Here is a 27,538-nt window from a genome sequence, read left to right as displayed (position 1 = left end):
CGTTGTGAAACCACTGAGCTGCATGCTGGGGGCCAGGTAGCAGCTGTAGACCCATAGGCTACCGTATTGACCTCGTACGAACCCATTAAATGACTTAACATTCGAAAGAACATTTGTTGTGTTGCCACATACCCACAACATGGCTTGCCATTAACGTCTGTTGACCATGCCCTAGGGCAGCTGGTTCTACAGTGGTGAGGCTCACTGAGAAATGCTACGTCTATACATTTTTCCCTTATGGTCTGCTCTAGAAAATCTTTGGCAGCAACACAATAATTTAAGTTAAGCTGAAGGAACCTTAACATTTCATTTTACGAGCAGCCTCGCGGTAGGATGGGTACTTGAAGCTGCCTGCTGAGTGGTCCGTCTGCTTTTCACCTTTCTGGATGCAGAGGCTACATTTTGGTGGCTTAGTGCATGCTTTTGCACTGTGACTCATCTCTCCACACCTGAAACATGCGCCCTTTAGGTCACAGTCGCTGACGCAGTTTGCTGCCACATGACCGTAATCAAGGCACTTGAAACAGCGTTTAGACTGATCCACGGCGCAGATACGGCATACAACCCATCCAATTCTGATTTTGGACAGCTCGAGCTCGAGCCGGTCGAAGCGACTTGATAGCCTCAATGGGGAGTGAGCTATCCTTCAACTCCGCCCTAATTGACTCCAAGATCTCCTCTTTGCTCGCTAACTCATCTAGGTCACGAATCTCAATTTGAGCCGATTCGGTAAGTGTTTTAACTACCGCTTGGTCCCCCAAGGCCTTGCCTACAGCTTCATGAAGGGCCTCAGCGCTATGCTCCCCCTTAGCTGTCTTCCTAATGCCTTGAACGTCGCCGCTCAGATGCTTTAGATTTGGGTCGGTCTTGCCTACACGAAGCATGTCTGTATAGCTGCAACCACCCACGCCTGAAATCGCGATTGCGTCACTTCTGGGTCGTTTTTGCTTGGGCTTGCGTCCTTTAACGACTGTCCATCCATGAATTTTCGGCTGTAGCCCGTAGAGCCATTGGTTCTTTTGGGTTCGCTGCGCCTTTATTGGGCCTCTGCTTTTTTGAGGGTGTTTTCCTCTGATCAGTGGCAACTTCCCTCGACCGCTTGGGCATATTGCTACGTGAGATTGTGTGCGTATATGTGTGTGTGTATGCATGTGTGTGTTTGTGCGTGTGTGTGTGAGTGCGTGTGGCTTGTGTAAGTAGAAAGACGCGAAAAATGATTGAAATATATTGCTCGACGGGTTCGGCGGATCTCGTAGTCTCGACTAAAGCTTTCTTACTTGTTTTTGTATTGTCTTATTTTCAGTGCTCGGGTCACGCGAGTTATGCAACCAATGCAACCAAATACGCTCATGCAAATTGCACAACCAATTGCACTTGTGCATGGGAATGACAATAATGACCAGCTCAGCATAATCATGCAGAAATATTTAAAATGAGATCAAATTACCAAAGCATAAACAGCTAGCAACAACAAATGTAAGCAACGTATATATAAAACAAAACAACATATATATATGTAAACAGGCATTTGCATATGCCAAGAAATACTTTACAGTTAGTCTTAAGATTCATTCCGAACAGAACAGAAGTTCTTATTATCAATAAAGCAAGAATTATAATATCTAAAGATATTAAGTGTGTTTTTTATTGAACTTATCACTATCACTTAACGTATATAAACATCTAAAGACAGTTTTGTTTCAGTGATTAACAGTTTTATTATGCTTGTGTATCTAAAGATATATAAAGTATAGTGTAAAACTATAACTATAATTTTAATACTCGCTCATTTTGCTGAAGGCCGTAAGCTATGAGCCTTGAACGCACTCCAAATTGAAATCATTCAAGTCATTTTTATACCCTGAAATCAGGGTATAATGGTTTTGTGGTTTTGTGTATGTAACGGGTAGAAGGAGGCGTGACAGACCTTATAAAGTATATATATTCTTGATCAGGGCGACGAGCTGAGTTGATTTGGCCCTTTCCGTCTGTCCGTATGTATGAACGCGTCGATTTCAGAAGATATAAGAGCTAGAGACTTGAAATTTGTTTTTAAATGTCCGTAATTACAGCGCGCATATCAAGTTTATCAAAAAAAAAATCGATAACTCATCCGATCTTTTTTTATCGATAAAAAACCTTATTGAAAAACAGTTATAAAATTATATCTCCTACACCTTTATTGCTAAAGTCTCCAAATTTTTTATGTATGCTAATATGCAATTTATGCAATTTCGGTTTTTGTTAAAATTACATACACACACACATACACAAACACATACACACACAAGCAACCACGCATAAACACGCATGGGCTGCAGTGTGCGCTTACTATGAGAACTTAATTGTTTAATAACTTTTTTATGGACGTACGATCTTCATGAAACTTTCAGATTATAATTATAACATGAATATGCATGTAATTGCCAAAGCACAAGTCTCTAGTATTTGAAATACGCTTATTACAAAAGTGAGGGTGAGGGGGTGAATTTAGAGGTGGGGGGTAAATTTTAACAAAAATCGAAATTGTATAAATTGCATATAAGCATACATTAAAAATTTGGAGACTCTAGCAATAAAGGTGTAGAAGATATAATTTTATAACTGGGTTTCGATAAGGTTTTTTATCGATAAAAAAAGATCGAGATGAGTTATCGATTTTTAATGATAAACTTGATATGCGCGCTGTAATTACGGACATTTTAAAAAAAATTTGAAGTCTCTAGCTCTTATATCTTCTGAAATCGACGCGTTCATACATACGGACAGACGGACAGACGGACAGACAGACGGACAGGGCCAAATCAACTCAGCTCGTCACCCTGATCAAGAATATATATACTTTGTGGGGTCTGCCACGCCTCCTTCTCCCTGTTACATACATTTCAACAAAACCATTATACCCTGATTTCCCATTGAAAATGGGTTCAGGGTATAAAAAAAAACTGTTTAATATTATTTTAAAAAAATTGTTGATAAATATGTGTTTTTAAATAGTTTTTCACTAAAAAATATAATATTGATAATAATACTCTTATTTATCATATTTATTCTCTATCAAAGTCGCACATTAGGCCTGTACGCATAGTTTTTCTGGCAAGTGTATATTGTTGATCAGGGCGACGGTATAAATGAATAATAATAATAATAATAATCAAAAAGAGTATCTTACCGCCTACATTCGAGTAATGCCAAACGGTTCTACGTACATTCCTTGGGGCCAAACACATGATTCCTGTATTTTCCTTTGATATACGTTACTATAAAAAATAGTTCAAATCATTACTAAAAATGTAAATGTAATAAAATCAATTCGATGGTTTTTGTTGAAAAGAAGCAAAGGTCACGAACACAAATGCAAAGCTGAACATGCATTAGTCAGCTAGACGATTCTATGGTTAATGTTTCTAAAAGTCTTTGTCTTTTGGATTGTTGGTGCTTATGCTTTGCTCTTCAAGTCAGTTGCGCTGCGACAACGAGTGCGTGCGGTTTATGAAATAAAACAAACAGTGTCTTCTTATTTTTGGCTGGTCTGGACAAATAATAAAGAATACATATTATATTTTTCAATAGATTCTGGGCCCAGAAACATAATAACAATTAAATGATTGGATACTTTTTTGTTTTAATGAATAAAAAGTGTTTAAATTACATATGAACATACAAATAAATTTTGTGTAACATACATATTTGAATTTGTGCTGAAAATAATTTCACCAGTTGTGCGTCAGTACGCTAAGCGGGAATTCGCGGAAAAAGTCAGTTCTAGGAAAAGCATATCAAAACGCAATAAAGACAAAAAACCTGAAGATGTATTGGTGCGCAGAAGTGTAACAAAAGCGAAAATGGATAAAGTAAAGACAAACATAAAACCGTTTCACGGCGAAAAATATCCGATCTGTAAATTTCGAGTAAGGGGTTTGCTAGAAGAAAATGATTTGTTGAAAGTAATTGACAAGGAACAACTGAGATGACAGAGGAGACAAAAAGGGCAGAAATAAAGACAAAGTGTATTATAATTGAATATTTTAATGACCATTTTGTGCATTATGCGAATAGTGAGAATACGGCTAAAAAAGATTTTTGATATATGTATGTATATATGTACATATGAGCGTAAGAGTTGGGTACAACAGATCTCATTACGTAAACAATTATTGGATTTAAAGTTAAACGGTGATACTCCACTACAAAATCATTTTAATTCCTTTGATGACCTAATTACTGTACTCATTGCATCAGGGGGCAAGTTATGTGAAATGGATCAAATTTCGCATTTATTTATAAGTCATCCAGCAAGTAGTAATGGAGTTAAAACGGCTATAGAGACACGTTAATCTAACATTAGCATTTGTAAAAACACGACTTTTAGATCACGAAATTAAATTAAGAGGGGTGAATAAAGATACAAGTGCCAAAGTGTTGCAAGCTGTTGGAAATAAAATGCAACAAGGAATTTTTAATAAGAAGCAGATATACAAATCGAATAGCCCATGAAAAACAAGTAAGAAAACTATAGTCGAGAGTGCTCGACTAGATACTACCCTGAACCAAACTAATAACAAGTAAGAAAGCTCTAGTCGAGACTGCTCGACTACGAGATCCCCTGAACCCTTCGAGCAATAGATATTTCAATAATTTTTCGCGTCTTTCAGCTTACACAAGAAACACGCACACACACACACACGTACGTACGCACACACACGCATACAGACACAAACGCATACACACACACATACACAAACACATACACACACATACACACACAAGCACCCACGCATAAACACGCATGGGCTGCAGTGTGCGCTTACTATGAGAACTTAATTGTTTAATAACTTTTTTTGTGGACGTACGATCTTCATAAAACTTTCGGATTATGATTATAATGATATATGAATATGCATGTAATTGCCAAAGCACAAGTCTCTAGTATTTGAAATACGCTTTTTACAAAAGTGAGGGTGAGGGGGTGAATTTAGAGGTGGTGGTACACTTTAACAAAAACCGAAATTGTATAAATTGCATATAAGCATACATTAAAAATTTGGAGACTCTAGCAATAAAGGTGTAGAAGATATAATTTTAAAACTGGTTTTCGATAAGGTTATTTATCGATACAAAAAGATCGGGATGAGTTATCGAATTTTAATGATAAACTTGATATGCGCGCTGTAATTACGGACATTAAACAAAAAAAAATTGAAGTCTCTAGCTCTTATATCTTCTGAAATCGACGCGTTCATACATACGGACAGACGGACGGACGGACAGACGGACAGGGCCAAATCAACTCAGCTCGTCGCCCTGATCAAGAATATATATACTTTGTGGGGTCTGCCACGCCTCCTTCTGCCTGTTACATACATTTAAACAAAACCATTATACCCTGATTTTCCATTGAAAATGGGTTCAGGGTATAACAAGTAAGAAGACTCTAGTCGAGACTGCTCGACTAGGAGATACCCTGAACCCTCTAATCTGATATTCTAATCAGTCTGCACTTCTTTTCGACACACATACATACACACACACGTATTAGAATGCGCTCTGCTAACTGCGCTTGGGCTGCGCTGTAGTGTAGGTAACATTATAAGAATTTATTTGTTGAATAATTTAATTTCTAGACGTACAATCTTAATGAAAGTTTCAGGGCGAAATTATATGGTGAAAATGTATGTGCATTCCAAAGCTCATGTCTCTAGTACTTGAAATACGCCTTTTACAAAGGTGAGGGTGAGGGGGTGGATATAGGGGTGGGGGGTAAATTACAAAAAAAAATTTAAATTGTATAAAATACATATAAGTCTACATCTAAAATTTGCAAGCTCTAGCTCTAAAGGTGTAGGAGATATAATTAAATAACTAGCTTTCGATAAGGTTTTTGATCGATAATAAAATATCGGGAGTAGTTATCGATATATAAAGAAAAACTTGATATGCGCGTGATATACACGGACCTAGGAAAAAAATTTCAAGTCTCTAGCTCTTATATCTTCTGAAATCGACGCGTTCATACATACGGACGGACGGACGGACGGACGGACAGACAGACGGACGGACAGACAGACGGACAGGGCCAAATCGACGTAGCTCGTCGCCCTGATCAAGAATATATATACTTTGTGGGGTCTGCCACGCCTCCTTCTGCCTGTTACATACTTTTAACAAAACCATTATACCCTGATTTCCCATTTTCAATGGGTTCACGGTATAAAAATGCCCATTTAGTATGGCTAAAATTTCAATTTCGATGTATTTAAAAATATTAATGAAATACAAAACTCACTTAATAAAATATACAAATATTTTGAAACAATTAAAAAAATCGTAAGTTGCACCACTCGGGATCCGAACCCGCGACTTCTCGATCGAGCGTCACGCAGCTACTCACTACGCCACCTCACTACCAAAACTAAATCAAACTAACAGCTGATGTGATTCAAAGAATGTTTTATAAGAAGTTTGAATGTATGTGTACACACGTATACGATACTGTTGTAGCTGCTGCACGTGCGTTTGTTAACTGGCCAAATATTTGATTATTTTTTATTAATTTTTGACTGAACGGAATTTAATGAAATTTTCAGCATATGATCTACATATTATATTGAATATTTGAGAAATTTAAAAAAAATGAAAAATCATTCACAATTAGCATCTGACTTGAACTTGAATGTTTATATTCGATAAAAGCATAACGCGATGATTTATCGAATTTTAAAAGCAAAATCGACATTCGCGCTGTATATACGGTCATTAAAAAACAAGTAAGAAGACTCTAGTCGAGACTGCTCGACTAGGAGATACCCTGAACCCTTTAATCTGATATTCTAATCAGTCTGCACTTCTTTTCGACACACGCACGTATTAGAACGCGCTCTGTTAACTGCGCAGTAAGCAGCGACTGCGCTTGGGCTGCGCTGTAGTGTGGACAACATTATAAGAATTTATTTGTTGAATAATTTAATTTCTAGACGTACAATCTTAAGGAAACTTTTAGAGCGTAATCATATGGTAAAAATGTATGTACATTCCAAAGCACACGTCTCTAGTACTTGAAATTCCTTTTACAAAGGTGAGGGTGAGGGGCTGGATATAGGGGTGGGGGTAAAATACAACAAAAATCGAAATTATATAAAATACATATAGGTCTACCTTAAAAATTTGGAAGCTCTAGCTTCAAAGGTGTAGGAGATATAATTGAATAACTAGCTTTCGATAAGGTTTTTAATCGATAATAAAATATCGGGAGTAATTATCGATATATAAAGAAAACTTGATATGCGCCTGATATACACGGACCTAAGAAAAAAATTTCAAGTCTCTAGCTGTTATATCTTCTGAGATCGACGCGTTCATACATACGGACGGACGGACATGGCCAAATCGACTTTGCTCGTCGCCCTGATCAAGAATATATACACTTTGTGGGGTCTGCCACGCCTCCTTCTGCCTGTTACATACTTTTAACAAAACCATTATACCCTGATTTCCCATTTTCAATGGGTTCAGGGAATAAAAAATGGAAGTCTCTAGCTCTTATATCTTCGGAAACCGACGCGTTCAAACATACGGACAGACGGACAGGGCCAAATCAACTCAGCTCGTCGCCCTGATCAAGAATATATATACTTGTGGGGTCTGCCACGCCTCCTTCTGCCTGTTACATATATTTCAACAAATTATTATACCCTGATTTCCCATTGAAAATGGGTTCAGGGTATTACAAGTCTAAATCAAATCTTAGTTGCTATCGCTGTGGAAGAGCAGGGCATTTGAAGAAAGATTGTTTTTATTTTAAAAGGCAAGAAGAAAATTCGAATTATGCAAAAGAAAACAAGTAAGAAACCTCTAGTCGAGACTGGTCAACTACGAGATCCCCTGAACCCCCTTCGAGCAATTGAAATTTCAATAATTTTTCGCGTATTTCAGGTTACACAAGAAACACGCACACACGCATACACACACACACACGCACATATACACACACATACACATGTGTATACACACACATACACGAGTTCGAGTTCATCGTGATCCATCGTGGACAATAGCTTGATCTGTGTTTTTCCCAGTGAAAGTGGAAAGAACTGTAGACAACGTGGTTGCTGTGGGCGCGACGCATCCAGCGACGGCAAAAATTATCAAAGACTTACTTCGCGGCGGTCTCGCGGAGTACCCCAGTGATACAAACCGGTAGTGCAAGGGAGGAGGGCAATAGCGTCACTGTTTTTGGCGTCAGGGCTTTCCTCTTTCCTTTTCTTTTTTTAAGCGCGAAAAGATTTGTCACATTAGGCGTCACATTTGAGCAAATAATAAAAAATCAGGTGCATTCACTTTAACAGCTGTTAGTAGTGCTGGAAATTGCAGCGGACAATCAGCTGCTTACTTACTTTGGTGAGTTGCTAAGTCTCAGCAAAGACAGCAACCTAGCTGCTGGTTTGAGGTAGCAGGTATTAAAAGTAGTGCATACTTTCGGGCTCTCGCTGTAGTTAAGTTGAGTTTAAGTTACTGCGGTCTCTAAACTCAAATTATATTAGTAGGCAGTGCCCACTACAGGCTTCACGCCGTGGTAGTCGGAGCAATATGGAGTCCATGATGGAGGAGGAGCTGCAAGCTTTCGCGCGCCGTTCCTCGTTGCAGCGATCGCCGCAGCAACAACAGAGGGCGTTGCCGCAGCCGTCGACTTGTAATCAGTCTCCAGTAAAAGAAGCGTTAGCCCAAATAGGAGTTACGCTAGAGGGTTTGTCTGCCCTATTTGGGGGGCAGCGGCATATAAATGCACCAATGAGAGAGGAGCTGGCTAGGCTGGTCAGTCTCCACAAGACGGCCGAAGCGTTCTGCAACCGACCGGTCAAAGACTGCGAGGTGCAGACCACGCTGGTCAAGAAAGTAGCTGAAAAGGCTAAAACAGCGAGCGTTAGTGCTACAGCAGGTAGTAATACGCCCAAGCGGTCGAGGGAAGTTGCCACTGAGCAGAGGAAAACTCCCTCGAAAAAGCCGAGGCACAATAAAAGCGCAGCAAATCCAATAGAGCCAATGGCTCTATGGGCTGCAGCCGATAAAACCAACCAGGCAGGTCGACAGACGAGTTCGAATAGCTGGACGGTTGTTAAGGGACGCAAGCCGCTGCAAAAACGACCAAGTGACGTCATCGCGGTTTCAGGTGTAGGTGGTTGCAGCTATGCGGACATGCTTCGCGTAGTCAAGAGCGACCCAAATTTAAAGCATCTGAGCGGCGACGTCCAAGGTATTAGGAAGACAGCTAAGGGGGTCCTTTTGTTGCAACTGAGTAGGAAGCCGGAGCATAGCCCTGAGGCTCTGCACGAAGCTGTAGGCAAAGCCTTGGGTGACCGAGCGGTAGTTAAAACACTTACCGAATCGGCTCAAATTGAGATTCGTGACCTAGATGAGTTAGCAAGCAAAGAGGAGATCTTGGAGGCAATTAGGATGGAGTTGAAGGATAGCTCACTCCCCATTGAATCGCTTCGGCCAGCTTTTGGTGGACAGCAAAGAGCTACGGTTGCTCTTCCAATTGGGAAAGCCAAAACTCTGCTCGAGCTGTCCAAAATCAGAATAGGATGGGTAGTATGCCGTACCCGAGCCGTGGAACAGCCTAAACGCTGCTTTAAGTGCCTCGATTACGGTCATATGGCAGCAAACTGTCGCAGCGACTGTGACCTAAAGGGCGCCTGTTTCAGATGTGGAGAGATGAGTCACAGTGCAAAAGCATGCACCAAGCCACCAAAATGTAGCCTCTGCATCCGGAAAGGTGAAAAGCAGACGGCTTCAAGTGCCCATCCTACCGTGAAGCTGCTCGTAAAATGAAATGTTAAGGTTCTTGCAGCTTAACTTAAATCATTGTATTGCTGCCCAAGATCTTCTAGAGCAGACCATTAGGGAAAAATGTATAGACGTAGCTTTTCTCAGTGAGCCCCACCACTGTATAACCAGCTGCCCTAGGACATGGCCAACAGACGTTAATGGCAAAACTGCATTGTGGGTATGCGGCAACTCAACGAACGTACTTTCGAATGTTAAGTCATTCAATGGGTTCGTACGCGGCCGATATGGTAACTTATGGCTTTACAGTTGCTATCTGGCCCCCAGCATGCAGCTCAGTGAATTCACGACGGTGCTCGACGAGCTTGCCGAGGATGCTAGGGGTCGGAAGGCCATTATAGCTGGAGATTTTAACTCCAGGTCGTTAGAATGGGGTAGCCTCACAACAAGCCAGAGGTCGTATCCTACTGGAGATCTTCGCGACACTAGATGTTGCACTGCTCAACACTGGCCACGAGTACACCTTCAGTCGGGCGGGATACGGATCTATTATCGACATTACTTTTGTCACTTCATCCCTCTTTCGGGGAGCAACATGGAGCCATTGTGATAGCTATACTGGCAGCGATCATACGGCACTTCTATTCACAATAGGTGAGCCATCTGCCAGGGCGTCAACCTTGTGGAGGGAGTCGTATCGGCTAGATACTTTTGATCCCGCGGTCTTTTCAGAGGCCATTCAGTCTCTGGGCACAATTGGTAATGCTGAGGCCAGAGCATGCCAAATGGTAGCCCAAATACAGAGTGCCAGCAATAGCAGCATGTTACGCCTCAAGCAGTTCACGCGACAACAAGAGCCTACGTATTGGTGGAATGCACAAATAGGTGACGTTCGTCGCAAATGCATCCAGGCGAGAAGATGCTACCAAGGGGCTCGCGGTAGGTCTACGTTTTTTGAGAAACAATTAGCTTACCAGGCAGCTAGAAGACAGCTGAAGAGGGCCATTCGGGCAAGCAAAAAAAATGCTTTTTAGAGTTGTGCGACTCAGCCGAATATGACCCTTGGGGCAGGGCATATAAGATAGTAGTTAAAAGACTATACGCAGGTAGACAGGTGCCACCTACGGATCGTCTGGAGCTTAAATCGATTGTGGAAACGCTCTTTCCAGAAAGTTTAAGCTCCATTCACGCCCCTGGATCCGAGTTTGCTGATCAGGGCTCAACGAGCACTGAAATTGTTTTAGTCACAGAGGAAGAAATGATAGTAACTCTCAGGGGTCTTAGAACCAACACTGCTCCAGGGCCGGACGGGATCCCAAATCGTGCGCTAAAGCTAGCCTTCGCCTTGCACACTAGTACGCTCGCCGAATTATTTAACGAATGCCTGATCCAAGAGACGTTCCCGGCAAAATGGAAAGCCCAGAACCTGGTGTTGCTACCCAATGCCGGCAAACCACCAGACGAGCCATCTTCATACAGACCGATCTCTCTCTTAGACACCATGGGAAAGGTGTTTGAGAAATTGATCTGCTCTAGACTGGAGACTGCGATTACTAGCGCCGGAGGCCTGTCACCAAATCAATTTGGATTCCGGAAGGCCCGGTCAACAACGGATGCGCTAAACAAAGTTGTTGGTCTGGCAACTTCCGCCATCCAAGGCACCAAATGGGGGCACGGGACGAAGCAATACTGCATCATCGCGACCCTGGACGTTAAGAACGCCTTCAACACAGCTAGTTGGGATATGATACTGAATGCGCTGTCACAATATAATATCCCTAAATATCTTAAAGAAACAATAAAGAGTTACTTCATAGGAAGAACACTGGTATGCAATACGAGTGAGGGTTCCCAAACTCATACAGTGTCAGCTGGAGTACCCCAAGGCTCAGTGCTGGGGCCTCTCCTATGGAATATCATGTACGACGGCGTACTGCGCTTTGCTGATGATGTAGCTGTCGTAGCCATAGGAAAGGAGCTCAAAGATACAGAGGATATGTGCAGCGAAAGTATCAATCACATACGAAGCTGGTTGACTGGAGCTGGGCTCGAGCTAGCGGCACACAAAACTGAAGTTGTCCTAGTTAGCAGTCGCAAAAGAGTGGAAACTGCCAATATAAAGATCGGCAGCGTCACCAAAGAGGGCGATAAAGTATCTTGGTGTCATGATAGACACAAGATTAACTTTCCGCGAGCACTTAGAATATGTGCATAAAAAGGCAGCTGATTCTTGTAGAGCTCTCTCAAGATTTATGCTTAACACGCGGGGACCTAAACAGCAACGACGTCTTCTTCTAATGAGCGTCATTAGGTCTGTCATCCTCTATGCTGCGCCAATATGGTCAAGAGCGATGGCAACGCCGAGCTACAGCCGGGGCATTTGCGCGATCTACAGACTGAGCGCAATCAGAGTCTGCTGCGCTTTCAGGACTATCTCCGATGATGCGGCACGATGGCGAAGGAAGTGGAATAGCTCAGCTAAAGGGCGGTGGACGCACAAGCTCATCCCGGAGCTTGAACCATGGGTCAACCGCAAACATAGCGAGGTAAACTTCTACCTTACGCAGATCCTCTCGGGACATGGATGCTTTCGGAGCTATTTGAAGCGCTTTGGCCACGAGGAATCTGACGAGTGCCCCTGGTGCGAGCGAGGTAATGTGGAAGACGTCAACCACATTCTTTTCGAATGTGGACGGTTCCTGAAGGAGAGGCGTCGTCTGGAAGGGGCAGTGGGCCGCTCCATCAGAGCGGACAACATTGTCAACGCCATGCTGGAATCGGAGGAAGCTTGAGAACTAACAAGCTCCTTCGCGGCCACAGTGATGATGGAGCTCCGCAGAGTCGAGCGAATGAGAAGACGAGCTGTCCCAGGCTAAGGTAGCGCACAGGGCTTGCGAAGCAATGCTTTTCGGCCGTCCCGCACGCTTCGCGCACTATCCTAGCCACCACACAACTTGCAAATTGTATTAAGATTGTCAATAAACGAATATAAAAAAAAAAAAAACACACACACACAAAAACATACACACACAAGCACCCACGCATAAACACGTATGGGCTGCAGAGTGCGCTTACTATGAGAAATTAATTATTCAATAACTTTTTTTTTGACATACGATCTTCATGAAACTTTCAGTTTATGATTATAACATGGATATGCATGTACAGTCGAGTCTCGATAATTTGTACCCCACTAAATCGAAAACCTCAATAATTCGTAAGAAATTGCTGGTCCCTTGAAAAAACTTCGTTAATTCGTAAAAATCCCATATATTTTGGTCCCGTCGTTAATTCGTAATTTTTCTGCCTATTCGGCCCCTTATGAATCGTTTCGAAAACTCTTATAATTCGTAATTTCGTTTCGTAACCTCTTGTAATTCGTAATTCTTGATTTTTCTGTTAAACTAGGGTTAGGCTGAAAACAGTTGCGCGCTGAGACGAAGATGAAGATGAAGATGAAACGCAAGCTTCAACCGCTGCTTTTTGGACAACGAATTTTTTTTGCACTATGCAACTTGTGTTGTCTTCAGGTTTTTCTTCATCTTCGTCTTCGTGTGCGCTACACACTATGTTTGCAGCCTTACATATGTAGATCTCGCAGACTATTATGCATGGCGCCTTTATGTCGCTTCATGTGCGAAATTTCGTTGTTCTCTTTATTGGATTTACATTAGTTTGCTCATTTTATTTGAAGCGTGCAGACGTAAAAATGGCAAGCAACCGTTCTCATAAAACACTATCAAATTGCCTACAAAGCCTGGAAAAACGTTAGCAAAACTTGTATCCAGAACTGATTTTTATTTTTAAATCATAACGTTTCGAATAATGTATTTGATCATTTAATAAGTTTGGAAAACGCAATAGAAAAACTATGTAAGACGAATATGAAACAATCAAAAATTACAAGCTTTTTTACATCTTTATAAAAAAAAACCCTTCAATTCGTAATTTGATTTATTACACCCCGATAAATGGAAACCTCGGTAAATCGAAAACCTCTATAATTCGCAAAAAAATTCGGTTCCCTTGCCATTACGAATTATCGAGACTCGACTGTACTTGCCAAAGTACAATTTTTACAAACCGAAATTGTATAAATTGCATATAAGCATACATAAACAAGTAAGAACGTTGCAGTCGGGCGTTACCTACTGCGGAATACTCATTCACATCCCATCAACAATTTAATAGTTAAGTTTCGCTCTAATACTGTAGAATATACAGGTTTTTTCCAAATTGCACGCCCCAACTGGGAGTAGACACCTCATTTTTGGTCAGTTTTTAGAACGAGATAACGGTACCCTAACTGAAAAGTTTGAATGCTTACTCTCAAAAAATGTGAAAATTACAGGGTATTTTTCGATATGCCACGCCCCTAAAGACGCGTAAAAATTATTTTTTGAGGAATCGATAGAGGAGGTTACTGGTAACTTAACTCTCTAAATTTGAAGCTTCTAGCTCTTAAACTGTAGGAGATATAAGCTTTTGCGGTTTGCCACGCCCCCTGTGGCCGGACATATATCCGATAAAACTTTTTGGTCTTGGTGATCAGTCCGAGTATATATACAAAATTTTAGATCTCTGGCATCAATAGTGTCCAAAATATAGCAGAATTCGAAAAAAACCTATATCTTCAGGTCCGATTAGCCACGCCCCTAATGGGCGTAGAATTATAACTTTGTCTGTAGAATCATAACATTAGCTGACATGCAAAATTTCAGCATTCTGGGTTTACAACTTTAGGAGATACAGTTTTATCCGATTTGCCACGCCCCCAATGGGCGGAGATATATCCGCCATAGCTCGTGATCTTGGGTGGTCGACGCGGACCTACATACCAAATTTCAGCTTTCTAGCTTTTCAACTAACATGACTTCTGGTATATCGGAAAATGCATTTTCCGATTTGCCACGCCCCTAGTGGGCGGATCGGGAAAATTTTAACACTTTATAAATCGGAAATATACCCGAGTATGTGTTCCAAATTTCAAGTCTCTAGCTTCAATAGCGCCGAAATAGATTGCGTTCATACGGACAGACGGACGGACGGACAGACGGACAGACGGACGGACAGCAAGACGGACATTGCACAAAACCAATATACTGATTCACTTTCGTGAATGAGTATAAAAATTTGGAGACTAGCAATAAAGGTGTAGTAGTTATAATTTTATAACTGGACTGGGTCAAATCGACTCAGCTCGTCGCCCTGATTAAGAATATATACACTTTGTGGGGTCTGCCACGCCTCCTTCTGCCTGTTACATACATTTAACAAAACCATTATACCCTGATTTCCCATTTTCAACGGGTTCAGGGTATACAAATATTAACACAAGTGAGGTAGAGCTTCAGACCATCTTATTAAAGACATTACATTGTTTTCTGAATACGAACACTTGAAATCAAGTATTCCAATCGAAATTGCAAAGCGTGGTGAATTTGTTAATGCGACAGCCAAAGGAGTTGTTAATCTCAACAGCTCTGGAAACAATATATTACTCAAAGATGTATTGTATTGCAAGGAAATTCCACATAATCTACTATCAGTGAAGAAGATGCAAGAGGCTGGACTAACAATTGAATTTAACCCGGAAGGAATAATTGTAACATAAGACGGTACATTGCTATTCAATGGAATATGTGAGTATAATGTTCCCATTATAAAATTTCAATGAAATGAGAAAATATTCACAACAAGAATTTCAACAAGTAAGAACGTTGCAGTCGGGCGTTACCGACTGCGGAATCCCATCAACAATTTAGTAGTTAAGTTTCGCTCTAATACTGTAGAATATACAGGGTTTTCCGATTTGCCACGCCCCAACTGGGCGTAGACACCTCATTTTTGGTCAGTTTTTAGAAAGAGATAACGGTACCCTAACTGCAAAGTTTGAATGCTTACTCTCAAAAAATGTGCAAATTACAGGGTATATTTCGATATGCCACGCCCCTAAAGAGGCGTAAAAATTATTTCTGGGGAATCTATAGAGGAGGCTACTAGTAACTCAACTATCCAAATTTAAAGCTTCTAGCTATTATACTTCAGGAGATATAAACTTTTGCGGTTTGCCACGCCCCCTGTGGGCGGACATATATCCGATAAAACTTTTTGGTCTTGGTGATCAGTCCGAGTATATATACAAAATTTGAGGTCTCTGCCATCAATAGTGTCCAAAATATAGAAGTTAAAAAATCACTATATCTTCAGGTCCGATTTGCCACGCCCCCAATGGGCGTAGACTTATAATTTATCTTTAGACTTTATAGAATCATAACATTAGCTGACGTGCAAAATTTCAGCATTCTAGGTTTACAACTTTAGGAGATACAGTTTTATCCGATTTGCCACGCCCCCAATGGGCGTAGATATATCCGCCATAGCTCGTAATTTTGGGTGGTCAACGCGGACCTACATACCAAATTTCAGCCTTCTAGCTCTTTAACTAACATGATATCTGGTATATCGGAAAATGCATTTTCCGATTTGCCATGCCCCTAGTAAGCGGATCGGGAAAATTATAACACTTTATAAATCGGAGATATTCACGAGCAAGACAGCAAGACGGACATTGCACAAAACCAATATACTGATTCACTTTCGTGAATGAGTATAAAAAGTGATCTCCAGGTAGAGCCTCACTCAATTTGAAGAAAACACCTTATGAAATGTGGCATAATAATAAGCCACTCCTAAAATATCTTAGGATATTTGGCTCGACAGTATATGCACTTTCTCAAGTGCAGAAACGAAAATTTGATGAAAAATACTATACTTGTAGGTTATGAACGACTGAGAGAGTTCTCAGTGAGAGTGTACAGACGTGTTTGTTTTTCTGCTCTGCAAATTTGTTTGTTTTTTACAAATAATTATTTTATTAATGTTCACACAACTGCGGTCGGTTGATTTTTGCTAGTAGCTACATATTCCTGCGCAAGGTTTTATCCGTGGTTTGCTGTGTCTGTCATAATTGCTTTTTATACCCTGAACCCATTTTCAATGGGAAATCAGGGTATAATGGTTTTGTTATTCTAGCAGACTCTTAGTATCACAACAGCAGTTAGTTTGGTTTATTTTTGCTAGATGGCGCTGCAGCAGTGAATCTATTTCGGTGCGGTGCGAGTTATATTAATTTTTTTAATTGTTTCAAAATATTTTCATATTTTATTAAATGAGTTTTGTACTTCATTTACATATATATTTAAATACATCGAAATTGAAATTTTAGCCATACTAAATGGGCATTTTTATTAGTTGGGTTCAGGGTAGTATCTAGTCGAGCACTCTGGACTAGAGTTTTCTTACTTGTTTAATTTGTGAAGTTTGGTGTAGTGTCGGTTTGCTATTTTTTGGCGCTCTTCCTATTTAACTTTTTATACTTTTGGTTAGTGTGATTTTTTAGCATACTTGTTCCCTCGATTTCCATCGTCGTGCTGTAATACTCTCTGTGCTGTTTGTTGTTGGACTTGCTCTCTCAACATAATCTTTCGTTCTGATCTTTAACGGCTGTTTGTTGTGGGACTCGCTCTGTCAACATATTTTAAACTCTCTTTGTTTTATTATACTCATTCACGAAAGTGAATTAGTATATTGGTTTAGTGCAATGTCCGTCTTGCTGTCCGTCCGTCTGTCCGTATGAACGCAATCTATTTCGGCGCTATTGAAGCTAGAGACTTGAAATTTGGAACACATACTCTTGTATATATCCGATTTATAATGTGTTAAAATTTTCCCGATCCGCCCACTAGGGGCGTGGCAAATCGGAAAATGCATTTTCCAATATTCCAGAAATAATGTTAGTTGAAGAGCTAGAATGCTGAAATTTCGTATGTAGGTCCGCGTCGACCACCCTAGATCTTCGCCTATTGGGGGCGTGGCAAATCGGAAAAACTGTATCTCCAAGAGTTTTACAGCTAGAGCACTGAAATTTTGCACGTCAGCTAATGTCATGATTCTATAAAGTCTAAAGAAAATTATAAGTCTACGCCCATTAGGGGCGTGGCAAATCGGACCTGAAGATATAGTGATTTTTCGAATTCTGTTATATTTTGGACACTATTGATGCCAGAGATCTAAAATTTTGTATATATACTGATCACCCAAGACCAAAGGCTTTGTTGGATATATGTCCGCCCACAGGGGGCGTGGCAAACCGCAAAAGTTTATATCTCCTAAAGTACAATAGCTAGAAGCTTCAAATTTGGATAGTTTTTTACCAGTAACCTACTCTATCGATGACCCAAAAATAATTTTTACGCCCCTTTAGGGTCGTGGCATATCGAAAAATACCCTGTATTTTCTACAGTATTAGAGCGAAACTTGATGGGATGTGAATGAGTATTCCGCAGTCGGAATCGGAAACTGCAACGTTCTTACTTGTTTCTGCTTCATTACGGCTGCTATAGATAGTACTTGATCCCAATTGCCAATATGAGTTGCTGCAAAACATCTAACACGTTCAGGCAGGCAGTGAACTCTGCACAAGCGCAATTCGTAAATTGCTGCTTTTGCGATAATTTGATGCATACTAAATGTGCAGTTCTCACTGGTCGTGACTATGACAAGATTATGTCCACAGCAAAAATTGGTAGTGGGGGCGTTCTCTGGTCTTGTCCGATTTGCTTAGAAAAACAAATTCATTTTTTTAAATGTATAGCGCTGTAAGGGCTCAGTTTTTATAACTGCACAAGATTTCTAAGCAATTAACCAGTGATATGGCTGCTGCGGAAGAAATATTAACTCAGTATAGCTTTGAGAGTTGCCCTTCTCAATTAGAGGCTTCTTGTTGTTGGTACCTCCTTCAGTGCTAACATCATCATCTAATTCGCTTTCCCCTCCCTCACCTTGGGTTCCAGTTTTGTCATCCGCTCCTGATTCACTTGATTCCACATCACCTGTTCTTGAATCTATTGTTTCTCCTGTTGAGGCTGCTATTGAAATTCAAGTCCCTGTTCAAAAATTGGACTCTGCTCCAATTGTTTTTCAAGCAAAGAGTGACAATATGTCAGCCACTCCCGGCAATACCTTATCTGTCGTCTCTCCTCGAAAGCAAGTTTTCTTATCTAGGATTTCTGATACCTGTGAGGCAGTATCTACTTTTATTGCAAGCAAGACTTCGGCTAATGTTTTTATATCGAAGTTTAGTTTTGCAACTCCTCGAGAAATTGCTTCATTCAATATTAGTGTGCCGGTAGATTATTTTAAAACTTTATGTGATCCTAATGTCTGGCCACCTCATGTAGTTGTTCATGAGTTCAAACCTAAAAATCGTAACAGATCGACTCCTATTTCAGTAAATTTACCTTCGGTGCAATCTTCATATAACATTTTCTTCTTCTTCTCAGCTGTCTCTGATGTATTAAATGTAAATTCTAAACTTTAAAATCTATTCTTGCACAGTTTCAGTGTACAACATGATATTATTGCATTCACTGAAACCTGGCTAAGTAATAATATTCATAATAGTGAAATCCTTTCAGGTAATTTCACTACTTATAGACTCGATCTTTCGGTTCGCAGAGGGGGTGGGGTGTTAATTGCTGTTAAATCTGTTATCCTCTCTGAATCGTTTACCTTTTCGTCCCTTCATGATGCAGAGATTATAGGGGTTAAATTAACTCTCCAATACTGCTCATTGTTTATCACATGTTCTTATATCCCTCCCTCTTCTGATGTACAAATTTATGTTCAACATATTAATTGTATTAAAGAAGTTTATGAGCATGTAAATGATAGAGACTTGTTTCTTGTGTTGGGTGATTTTAATATTCCGAATACTTCTTGGTCATCAATTTGTAATTCAAATTACTTTATTCCGACAATTGATAACGATCTTTTTGATGAATTGTTTAACCTGTCTATGTTTCAGATGAACTCTATGTGTAATCATCTAAATCGCACACTAGATCTTGTGTTCATTATTCATGATTCGGTCATTAATGTCGTGGATCAACTCCTTTCTGCTCACCTGAGGATATACATCACCCCACTTTAGAGATTTTATTAGCTGTTGATAATCCTCTCACTCCTTTGCCTTCTAAACTTAGTCGCTGTTATCGTAAATGCAATTTTGTTTTGCTCAACAAATGAATTAATTCAACAGACTGGTCTCCTTTATATGAGTTGGCTGAAATGGGGTAGCATCGTTTTTTTATACCACCCTAAACTCTATTCTGGATGTTTGTGTCCCTCTCTGATGTATCTCGCCAGTTTCAAATAAGACACCTTGGCTTAACAAGTGTCTTTCGACCTTAAAAAACATTAAAACCAAACGTTTTAAAAATTATAAAAAGTCTGGTTCATGTGTTGACTGGTCCAAATATTCCATTGCCAAGTCAAATTTCAATCTTTTCTTTTTTCTAGTTTTTTTGAGAACTATCTTATACGTTGCTCGAGATCCCAATCAATTTTACTCATTTGTAAACTTGAAGCGTAAATCTTCTGGTTTGCCATCATTTGTCCATGGGGGTGACAAAACTTGCAATGACCAGGATTCCTCTGATATATTTGCAGATTTTTTTCAATCCACTTATTCTTCTGCTTATGTCTACAGCATAAATACACCTAAAGTTTCTGCAGCCTCTCTGGCTGCAGCCATTAGGACATTGAAATCATCTTTCCCTCCCGGTGCCGATAATATTTATAATAATTCCTAGTTGTGTGATTAAAGAGTGTAGTGTTTCTCTTCAGTCACAATTACTAAAATTGTTTAACTTGTGCTTAGATACTTCTCTGTTCCCTTCAATTTGGAAAGAATCTTTCATCATTCTCCTTTATAAACAAGTAAGAAAGCTGTAGTCGAGACTGCTCGACTACGAGATCCCCTGAACCCCCTTCGAGCAATAGATATTTCAATAATTTTTCGCGTCTTTCTGCTTACACAAGACACACGCACACACACACAGACATACACAAACATTTACACACACACATACACACACAAGCACCCACGCATAAACACGTATGGGCTGAAGTGTGCGCTTACTATGAGAACTTCATTGTTTAATAACTTTTTGTGGACATACGATCTTCATGAAACTTTTACGTTTTTATGACAACATGGATATGCATGTATTTACCAAAGCACAAGTCTCTAGTATTTGAAATACGCCTTTTACAAAAGTGAGGGTGAGGGGTGGACATAGAGGTGGGGGGTAAATTTTAACAAAAACCGAAATTGTATAAAACCACTGACCAGAGAACACATAGACTAGACATGTATACACGGACCTAGGAAAAAATTTCAAGTCTCTAGCTCTTATCTTATATCTTCTGAAATCGACGCGTTCAAACATACTGACAGATGGACGGACAGACGGACAAGGCTAACTCAACTGAGCTCGTCACCGTGATCAAGAATATATACATTGTGGGTTCTGCCACGCCTCCTTTTGCCTGTTACATACATTTCAACAAAACCATTATACCCTGATTTCCCAATGAAAATGGGTTCAGGGTCTTTTTCGATATTCCACGCCCCTAGAAAGACGTATAAATTATTTTTGGAGCCTCGATAGAGGAGAAGATTCTAGCTCTTAAACTGTAGAAGATATAAACTGGTCAACCCGCGTATATATACCAAATTTTAGGTCTATAGCATCAATAGTGCCTAAAAAATAGCAGAATCCGAAAAATCACTATATCTTCAGGTCCGACTTGCCACACTCCTAGTAGGCGTAGATATATAATTTTTTCACCCATCTTTATAGAATCAAAACAACAGCTTACGGTGCAAAATTTCAGTATTCTTAAAACATTAGGAGATACAGTTTTATCCGATTTGCCACGCCTCCAATGGGCGTAGATATATCCGCCATAGCTCGTGGTCTTGGGTGTTCGACGCGGACCTACATATTAAATTTCAGCTATCTAGCTTTTCAACTAACATGATTTTTGGTATATCGGAAAATGAATTTTCCGATTTGCCTCGCCCCTAGTGGGCGGATCGGGAAAATTTTAACACTTTATAAATCGGAGATATACACGAGTATGTGCTCCAAATTTCTCTAGTCCTTAGCTTCAATAGCGCCGAAATAGATTGCGTTCATACGGACAGACGGACGGACAGCAAGACGAACATTGCACAAAACCAATATACTCATTTCACTTTCGTGAATGAGTATAAAAATGGCAAAAATAGAAAATCAGAAATTCAACTGCAACTCAGGAAGCACATGGGTATACTAGTGGACATACCAATGGCTGGTAGCGGAAACACTAACAATGGCAATACTGCCAGAAGATTTCTTAAAAATCCTGAGATGGTGGCTCAAATAACAGGAGTCAGCGAAACACTAATATACAAGTTTAGTATAATTTTACGTGTGATGGCTAGCGCATATGATATTAATACCGCGCGTTCCGTTTATATGCCATGGAAACTGCTGAGATATTTGTAAATAAATATCCTTGGTGTTACATGCCATCTTCTGTGCACAAGATATCTATAAATGGTGCAGACATTATAAGCCACGCGACTCTTCCTATTGGCATGATGTCTGATTAAGCCAGATTGAAGCCAGAAACAAAGATTTTCGGAATATTCGACAACACCATACACGTAAAAATAACAGAAGAAATACCATGGAAGATGTTATGAACGGTTTATTTGTTTCATCTGATCCTCTTATAACATCTTTGTCGAAAACATAAAGAACTTTAAGAAACGATATTCAACTAGATGAAGCCGTTATTGGGTTTCTCATTAATTGTAACGCATTTAATGATTCCGATTCATCAGATTCTGATTAATTTCTATTTATAACAAGTAAGAAAGCTCTAGTCGAGACTGCTCGACTACAAGATCCCCTAAACCCTTGGAGCAATAGATATTTCAATAATTTTTCGCGTCTTTCAGCTTACACAAGAAACACGCACACACACACGCACGTACGCACACACAGGCATACATACACACACACGCATACAGACACAAACGCATACACACACTCACATACACACACACATACACAAACATATACATACACATAGACAAACACATACACACACATACACAAACACATACACACACAAGCACCCACGCATAAACACGCATGGGCTGCAGTGTGCGCTTACTATGAGAACTTAATTGTTTATTAACTTTTTTTATGGACGTACGATCTTCATGAAACTTTCGGATTATGATTATAATGATATATGAATATGCATGTAATTGCCAAAGCACAAGTCTCTAGTATTTGAAATACGCTTTTTACAAAAGTGAGGGTGAGGGGGTGAATTTAGAGGTGGTGGTACATTTTAACAAAAACCGAAATTGTATAAATTGCATATAAGCATACATTAAAAATTTGGAGACTCTAGCAATAAAGGTGTAGAAGATATAATTTTATAACTGTTTTTCGATAAGGTTTTTTATCGATAAAAAAGACCGGGATGAGTTATCGATTTTTAATGATAAACTTGATATGCGCGCTGTAATTACGGACATTTAAAAAAAAAATTGAAGTCTCTAGCTCTTATATCTTCTGAAATCGACGCGTCCATACATACGGACAGACAGACGGACAGGGCCAAATCGACTCAGCTCGTCGCCCTGATCAAGAATATATATACTTTGTGGGGTCTGCCACGCCTCCTTCTGACTGTTACATACATTTCAACAAAACCATTATACCCCGATTTCCCATTGAAAATGGGTTCAGGGTATAAAAATTAAAGAGTCAACAAGTATAAAATTAATTTTATTTAATTGTATGGGAGCTACAAAATATCGTGGATCTAGAAAGTTGAAATTTGGAGGAGGCGTTGAAATACCGTTCAATATCTTAAGTTTAAGGTTTTATTTAAATATCTTTTATTTTAAGAGTTATCGAATATTCTCAGCTCTCCCACACCTTTCGAAGAAATATAACCCCACACCATCACCGATAGCTTGCCAATGACAATGGTTTTTGGCGTGGAGGGCTGTTTTTAGTTTCCGCCAAACTTTTCCAGGGCCATCATTATAAAACAACATTATCTTTGTCTCGTCGTAAAAAATTACATTATTTCAATAGTCAGGAGGACAGTCAATATGAAGTCTTGCGAAGGTCAGACGTTTCTTAATATTTACAGCAGACAGCAACGGTTTCTTTCTTGCCACATGTGAGGAGTATTTGTGTAAATTGAGAACTTTTCTCACAGTCTCGGGACACACTGTCTTTTTAAGGTTTAACTTAATGTCCGCCACCAACTCCCTGAGAATTGTGTGTGGTTTGTTTTCCTCTGTCTTAAGAATTTGAAAACAATCTCGTCGAGAGAGCTTTGCTGGTCTGCCTTTAGAGCTCTTTAGCTCCAGTTTGTTTTCTTTTTCTGCCCGATTAATAATATTATAAACTGTTCTAAGCTTAATATTAAATATTTCAGCTAACTCCTTGATGGGTTTTCCTTTGATATAATTAAAACACACTAATTGTATCAAATTGTCATCGGTGCGTTTACCAGGCATTGCGAAAATTTAAATTTTATGACTTTATTAAAACGAATGAATTCGCGGAAGACTTGTGAAAATAGACGCCGCGAGCTGCATTTGATTTTGATGTCCCGTAACCTTTTTCCCGTCTTCTTTCAATTAATTTTTGCATTTTGCAAAGAATTAATGGAAATCTGATATTTGCTGTTTTTTTTTTTTTTTTGCTTAGCATTATTAAACCCTGAACCCATTTTCAATGGTTTTGTTACATACAAACAGGCAGAAGGAGGCGTGGAAGACCCCACAAAGTATATATATTCTTGATCAGGGCGACGAGCTGAGTTGATTTGGCGCTGACCGTCTGTCCGTATGTATGAACGCGTCGATTTCAGAAGATATAAGAGCTAGAGACTTCAAATTTTTTTTTAAATATCCGTAATTACAGCGCGCATATCAAGTTTATCATTAAAAATCGATAACTCATCCCCATCTTTTTTTATCAATAAAAAACCTTATCGAAAACCAGTTATAAAATTATATCTTCTACACCTTTATTGCTAGAGTCTCCAAATTTTTAATGTATGCTTATATGCAATTTATACAATTTCGGTTATTGTTAAAATTTACCCCCCACCCTTAAATTCACCCCCTCACCCTCACTTTTGTAAAAAGCGTATTTCAAATACTAGAGACTTGTGCTTTGGCAATTACATGCATATCCATGTTATAATTATAATCTGAATGTTTCATGAAGATCGACATCCACAAAAAAAAGTTATTAAGCAATTAAGTTCTCATAGTAGCCGCTCACTGCCGCCCATGCGTGTTTATGCTTGTGTGTGTATATGTATGTAAATGTGTGTGTATGTGTGTGTGTATGCGTTTGTGTGTGTATGTGTGTCTGTATGCGTGTGTGTGTATGTATGCCTGTGTGTGCGTACGTGCGTGTGTGAGTTCGTGTTTCTTGTGTAAGCTGAAAGCCGCGAAAAATGATTGAAATAGCTATTACTCCAAGGGTTCAGGGGATCTCGTAGTCGAGCAGTCTCGACTAGAGCTTTCTTACTTGTTTTGTATGTTTTTGTTGCTATTCTTATTATTTTTCTTATTTATTTCCGTTAAGAATACATGAAACAAGAGCCTTTCCTAATAAAATATGATGTTAAAGTTAAATTTGTACGACTTTTTTTGTTTTGCAAACAATTAATGGACATACTGTATCTCCCTGCCTTTGGTAAAAAGTATGCGAATAAATAAGACCTAAAGAGCAATAAAACAGTTAACCAAAGCATTTAGGCGTCGAGGCACTCGAGTTTTTGCATATCTTTGTGTCAACACTTCGTATTTGCTCGGCTCCGTTGCTTGAGGCTCGAGCAGTGAAAAAATCTAACGCCAAGCGTAAAGCACGCATTTTAATATGAAGCCTGATTATGCTGTTATTTTTGCTAACTCTGTCTCTTTCTATGCCCTTTCCATTTAGAGGGTATATCAGAAAAGGGGTTTGCCATGCTCATGCAAAATCCTGACAACTTAAATAAAATAATGACACTAAATTTAAATATTAATTAAACATATATGTACATACACTGCGCGTCATCAGGCTAGCCCCCCCCCCCCTTACACTCATTATACCCTGAACCCATTGAAAATGGGAAATCAGGGTATAATGGTTTTGTTAAAAGTATGTAACAGGAATAAGGAGGCGTGGCAGACCCCACAAAGTATATATATTCACTGACCAGAGAACACATAGACTAGACATGTAGTACAAAGTTTTTCAACACCGAAAAATCTGTCTCCTAGGGCCTATCAATTTCGTATTTGCTCGGCTCTTCACTTTTTAGGTTCGGGCTACGAAAATATGCGAAAGTACAATCATTCCGCTTCATGCGCTCGACCGAGATGGTCAAATGTTGAATGAAAGATGCCTCTATGCTCAATTTTTGTTCTTGCTCTCTCGCTCTCTCTGCTCTCTCTGCTCTCTGCTCTCTCAATATGTATATGTATGTATGCATGTGAGCACAAGCAGCAGCTCACGAAAATTGAAATTTCTGCGCGTTAGACTGCCGTTTTTTCCCTTACGTGAAGTGTATTCCGAACGCTTCAAGCCATTTGCCATGCGTTTTCGTTATTATTTATGGGAAAGGTATGAAAGCGTTGGTGCGCATAATGAAAATGTTTTCGCGATTAGCATGCATACACACTCTCGCTTGCTACATGTACTATGAGCATTTGTATGCCTGTGTGCGAAGCTCTTGCCGCCTGTAGCAATTTTACAGTCCCCAGCATTTACATTTGGTCGATCTTGTGAAGTCCTCATATACATATGTATGTATGTATGTATATACATTTGATTGTGTGTACGCATGGGATGTGCTGTTCACAATTATGGGATATCACTTGTAGAAGCATTTGTATGCCTATGTGCCTTTACATGTGCGTGTGTGTATATCTTTGTTTGTATGCTTGGGAGATGAACATTGGCGTGTGCCTTCCTCAACTTTTAATGGTGTGAACGATTTAGGGTTTTAACTGAAGAGGCGCGCTTATATTTAAATAGCGGACTAACTAAAGTGACAGGTGCACTTCCCATTACTTTTGATACGTCTTTTACTTGCATGCACCTGTAACATATGTATGTACATATATGAACGGGTACAGGGGATCGAAAATTTTATCCCATTTTTCCCACTGAGTTTAATCTTTAAAAATGCATTCTGATAGGCAAACCCACAGTCATTGAAATAAAATCAGGTGCTTAAAGATAAGCGCGAGTTACCCAGTCACAATACCACACACATATATGTACATACATGTATGTACATACATACATATGTGTATGAGTTACTCGCCGGCCCGTTCTATGCGCTCTGCGTTTTTTGTCCTTTTCTCTCTCTCTCTCTCTATGGGCTCTCAAATCATCAAGCTCAGCATCGCACAAAAATGAAATTTGTTCACGACGATCCCCCTTTTGAGTGAAGGTTACATCGAAATTTTAAAAGCGTTTGCCACTCCCATGCAAACAAAATGTAGCGTTTCGATGGATATTCGAGGGAAGGGTATGAAAGTTTTGATACGCACAAAGAATATGATTTCGCGACGAGCATGCACACACACTTGCACACTTAGTACATGTATGACCAAATGTATGACAGTGAGGGAAGCTCTTGCTGCCTGTTGTACACATAAAGAATACATTTTCGCGACGAGCATGCACACACACATTTATAGTATGGGCTTTTGTCTGCATGCGTCGCGAAACTCAATTCTCTCTCAATATGTTCGTCAAATGTCCGTTGTAGTCCCGTTTTATATGTATTTGCCATTATGTATGTGTTAGTGTGGGAA

At 39.7% G+C, this 27,538-nt stretch overlaps 1 protein-coding gene across 1 annotated transcript in view; it reads right to left on the bottom strand.

Annotated features, from left to right (window-relative positions):
* The window catches only part of LOC26528624 (vesicular glutamate transporter 1), a 60,793-nt gene that overhangs the window by 21,000 nt on the left and 12,255 nt on the right, over positions 1-27,538 (bottom strand). The window contains exon 2 of the mRNA XM_015166111.3: positions 3,173-3,260. Coding sequence (XP_015021597.1) covers positions 3,173-3,230 — 58 coding nt within the window. The 5' untranslated portion in view covers positions 3,231-3,260. The remainder of the gene's footprint in view (positions 1-3,172; positions 3,261-27,538) is intronic.

This window comes from Drosophila mojavensis, unplaced genomic scaffold (assembly GCF_018153725.1).
Source record: "Drosophila mojavensis isolate 15081-1352.22 unplaced genomic scaffold, ASM1815372v1 contig_108, whole genome shotgun sequence".
Lineage (NCBI taxonomy): Eukaryota > Metazoa > Arthropoda > Insecta > Diptera > Drosophilidae > Drosophila > Drosophila mojavensis.
This window is presented reverse-complemented; position numbering and strand designations above follow the sequence as displayed.